This window comes from Limulus polyphemus, unplaced genomic scaffold (genome assembly GCF_000517525.1).
Source record: "Limulus polyphemus unplaced genomic scaffold, Limulus_polyphemus-2.1.2 Scaffold1524, whole genome shotgun sequence".
NCBI classification, from domain to species: domain Eukaryota; kingdom Metazoa; phylum Arthropoda; class Merostomata; order Xiphosura; family Limulidae; genus Limulus; species Limulus polyphemus.
The window spans coordinates 66,442-71,186 of record NW_013667134.1 but is presented as its reverse complement, the minus strand read 5'-3'; the positions used below and the strand labels follow the sequence as shown (position 1 = coordinate 71,186).

The 4,745-nt window shown below is 34.1% G+C and overlaps 1 protein-coding gene across 4 annotated transcripts in view; it reads right to left on the bottom strand.

The window, feature by feature from the left end:
- The window catches only part of LOC106463943 (E3 ubiquitin-protein ligase UBR2-like), a 67,379-nt gene that overhangs the window by 8,367 nt on the left and 54,267 nt on the right, over positions 1-4,745 (bottom strand). For all 4 annotated transcript variants that reach the window (XM_022391576.1, XM_022391577.1, XM_013924032.2 and 1 more), the window contains exon 10: positions 834-1,225. In XM_022391576.1, the coding sequence (XP_022247284.1) occupies positions 834-1,225 (392 nt within the window). The remainder of the gene's footprint in view (positions 1-833; positions 1,226-4,745) is intronic.

Genomic DNA, 4,745 nt, shown 5'->3' with positions numbered 1-4,745 from the left:
CTGAATCACTTGAAAAAAACACGGGGGTGCTTAACTTTTTTCCAGGTGTATATATTCACATTTGGTAGGTGCTATTGTGTGTGTATTTTAACAATTAACAATAATATATATATAGAAATGAGTTTAAGTTACATATAGTTAAGACTAAAATGTTCAAAAACTTGTAAGTATTATACTTGCATTAAAGTGAAAACTACATTAGAAATGCACATGATGAAAAACTGTTGATTTTTCATTGATTAGACTGAAGTGTTTAATAGTTATTTACAATACTATTTACATGAGTGTTCAAGTTTAAGAAAAATGTATAAATACATTGTTCTCTGTTACACACATATTTGTGTTTTAGCCAGTTTCTTAGTACTTTGCTGAATTACTTGTCCTGCTTTTTCACAGTATTTACAATATTATTACTTACAATATTGTAAATAACTGACATATGCAGGATGAGTGAAATTTTAGGCCTACTTGTTCTACAGTACCAGTTGACAGAGAAAAAAATTTTGAGGTCTGCTTAAGTAACTGTTTTCACTAGTCTTTGTAGATAAAGTACATTTTCTAAACATACTAAGTAAATATACATTCTCTATACAAATAAACATATAAAAGTCCAGGCACTTGAGCCAATAAGCATACAAATAATGATTGCTATATTCTAAACTATTTAATAGTTCAAAACATCATGAATTGATTTCTATATTATCATACATTTTGCATGAATGTTTGATGCTTTGCTGTGTTTTAACAGAAACATTACAACATACTGAAAAATATGTCTTAATCAAATGTAAGTTAACCAAGATGTGTTGCACACTAAACCCAAAATACTATACCTTTGGTTTTACCCCCAAGTAGTAATATTTCACAGTTCCTTATTCTTAAGAACATCCCAACCCCAGCACCACAAATATGAGCATGGAAAGTACAGGCTCCAACCACAACTCCTTCTAACTCCATCTGACAGCAGTAACTATGAGAGCAAAGCATCTGGCCACAAACAAGACACAAAGTGGGAGAACGACTATCATCTCCATTAGAATTTGGACAAGTGAACATAGAAATGTTGTTGATGAGATCACTGTAGTCAGCTGGCAGACACACAAGTTGGTTGATGACTGTGGGATACTTGATGAGTACCCACTTTCGAGGTGAACTGTCCCCTCCTTCAGTCATTTGGGACTTTTCTTTGGTAAATAAACAGCAGTCTCGAGCACGACGAGCCCAGCTATCAAGCATGAAAATATAACAACAATACAGACCTTGGTACAAGTCTAACAAAGTATTACCACAAACATTTTTCTAAGCCATAATGTTTGTTAAACTAAAGGCCATTAAACGTAAAACTAGTAAAAAGCCTCTTACCTTTCAAATATTTAGTTTAATAAATCAGCACATTATAGACAAAGGTGTGCAGGTTTAAAAATATGTTTACCAAGTTTTTACACATTATTACACTAGACACATGTTAAGATTTAGAGTTTTGTCCTTCGAAGTTTTTACAATTCAATATTTGTTATACACCTTTGTGTCATTTCTGTTCATTCCAAGTACTAGTATAATAATGTAGTTTGCATTAATCTTTCAACATTTAACAAATCAATGCACTCCAGCCACACAGTGTAGGCCTATGTATGAATACATACTAGGTAAACATGTTTATGTAGGTTTACACATCAATTTAAGTGCACTTTACACACACTAATGTTTACTACCACCCTCGAAACAACAAGTTATCATCCATCCAGAACCTATTTCAAGCACCTCAACTACTACGTTATGTTTAATTATCAGGCTTTTCTAAAAATAACACATCTTAATTTATATCTTACATCTTTCAATCATTCTAAATTTCAAAATATTAAAATGCACACTATAGAAACTTGTATAGATGCTATTTTAATATGTATATTGAGTACCTAGTCAGAACCTAAATATCAATAAAAACTTTTAAATCACCATGTTTTTCCTGAAGTATACTGCAACTTAAGTCTCGTGTCAGCATGTATATGTTTCTGTATGGACCTATTGAAACAGTTGACACAGTAAAAACTGGCTTGGGACGGTATGGACTGGCTATGTAAACAAGTGGTTGAAGTATGTAACCTAATGACTTGTGGAATAATGCAATAAAAGTTGGTTTTTGACATGCTTATTTGTTTATGGCAAAGCTACTAAGGTTATCTGGGGCCATCATTAATTTTGAACCACTGACCAAAGGGAAGGCAAACAGTTGGCTGCACCCACCACCAACTTTTGGGCTACTCTTTAACAACAAATAAAGATTCACCATCATATTATAATGATTACATGGACAAAAAGGAGAGCATGTTCATTACTGGATTGCAATTACAAGAGTCAAGTAGCCCATCCACATAGGTTTTGGTTTCTTCCCCAGCAACCAGTTTTGATCAAAATTTGTAAACTCTTCATAAAAGCCTTACTGTGAATAAATATTTGTTTCATATCAGTGTATCTGGATACCATGTACTAGTTACAAGAAGTAACAAGTATCATTTTGGTGCTATGACCAAAGGGTTTTTTACTGTGAGATTTATTTCTAATGTGAGGTTCTGAAACTGACAAAGGTAACTGATATGTGCTGGTCATTGTCAATTACTTCACAAATTGGGTTGAAGCTTATCCAATAGTTGAAAAATTAACAAAGCTCATTGCAGGTGTGTTGGCTTACCAATAGATATCTAACTGGTATGCCTGAAGAAATCCACACAGAGCTAACTCCAAAAACATTTGTTTGCATAGTTATGTTGAAATTTGGATGTGACAAAAATTCATGCTGCATCCTCAGTCTGATAGTGTGGCTGAATGAATGTACAGACTTTCAAACATGTGTTAACTACATTTGCTAAGCCTAACTGAGCTGATTGGGAAGAGCATCTACCATATATGTCATTACGATAAACGTTAAAATTAAGCAACAACTGACTAGTTGCTCTACTAATCTTCTGTTGTTCAGACAAGAAATATGCCTCCTTTGTGGAGTAAATCTGTTGTATGTTATGTAACAACAGTAATGGAACAGCAATTCAAACCTAGTGATTGGATATGGTTGTGGTATGCACCTGCAGCATAGAAACAACTTGATTCTGACTGAATTGGTCCATATCTTGTCATTGTCAGCTCAAGTAAGTTAATTATGCATTATAATGGTTACTGTGAGTGAATACATGTGTCAAATACATAGAAAAGCTAAAATCTACATCACTGATGAGCCTCTTGGGTTATTCAAAGAATCAGAGGTAGATGAATAAGTTGATGAGAAGGTGTCATAAAATCCCACCTCAGCTGAGGAGGAGGAAGATGGCATTACATACCTGTTTCCCCAAGAAGAGTAAAAAAAAAACAATGAAGGAGTGGTCCACCTACTCTGAAAATCAGCTGAGAAGTTGCTGTAAACCTTCTAATCATTATGGCTGGGATTAACTGTTTGACCAGAAGTTAGGATGCTGGTTAGCCAGTAGACTGACTGCTGAAAAGGAATTGTGTCCCTTGCTTTCCAAGTTATCGATGAGTGTTTTAGTACAGGATATATGCAGTACATCATACGATAGCCTTTTGATTTTCTTTTTTTTTGTTAGGACAGTCAATTGACTGGAAACCAATGACTAAAAAGACATAGCATTCCTTGCTTTCTGATTTGTCAAGTGGTGTTTCATGATAAGATGTATATGCATTACATCATGTGATAGCCACTTGATTTTTTTTACAATCAAGATAGTTTCTTGGTTGGAAAATTAACAATGTAAAAATGACTTCATGATCTTAATTTTCAAAGATACATCAAGAGATATTTGGTAGCAAAATGTTGGTGAAATGTCTTGTGATAATCGCTCAGTTTATCTAGCTGACTTGAAGTAGAATTTCTGTGAAGATCATATGAAGCTATGAAATCTGAGGTTAGTCTCAACTGTTGATGGTGATTTGGAATTTTAACAAATCAATAAGTTGAAAGGGCTTTGCAATCCTCATTTTCTGAACATGCATGTTAAATTTTGTGGCAAATGTTGGTGCACATTTACTGGTATAAACTTCCCGAGTATACTTCCAATCTTGCAAATAAACTTGTTTGACTTTGTTATGAAAGCTTGTACCTTATATATGGTTGATAGACATCAGTCTTTCCAAAGTGCAGTAACAGAATCGTGCTCTAACACAGAATGAAAATTAACATAAACAGTACAAATTAGCAAAATGATAGACATTTTGCTAGATTTTTGTCTTAGTTATTTTTCATGTTTATCTGATATAGCAGGTTTTTCACAACTCCTTGATGACAGTATGAGTGGGACAAACATGGCTATTTGGGTAAAGAACAACGTTATTATGTAATTTTGCTGTTGTAATACTAAGTTGTATTATGACATGAAATGTGATCTCAGTGGATATTTACAACAGGACAAACCACTTCAGCTTATTTCTGTCTGTGATTACTTTTATTGTCATGACACTGTTCTAAGTGCTTAGGTGGCAAGAAGGCTTAACACATGGAGAATATGATGGATGCTAGCATTGATTGTCATGAAAGCCAAGCTAGCTGCTGAATGGTGAAATCATGTACTGGTAGTTATGTGCTGATGGATATGTATGTGTGACAGCACAAGCATATTTTCCATCATATAGTTGAACCGGTTTGTGCATATTCAATTATGTATCTGAATGTGATGTATATATATGAGAGTGCAACTATACGAGGCCTGTGAGAAAAGTATCCGACCTTTGGCCGGGGA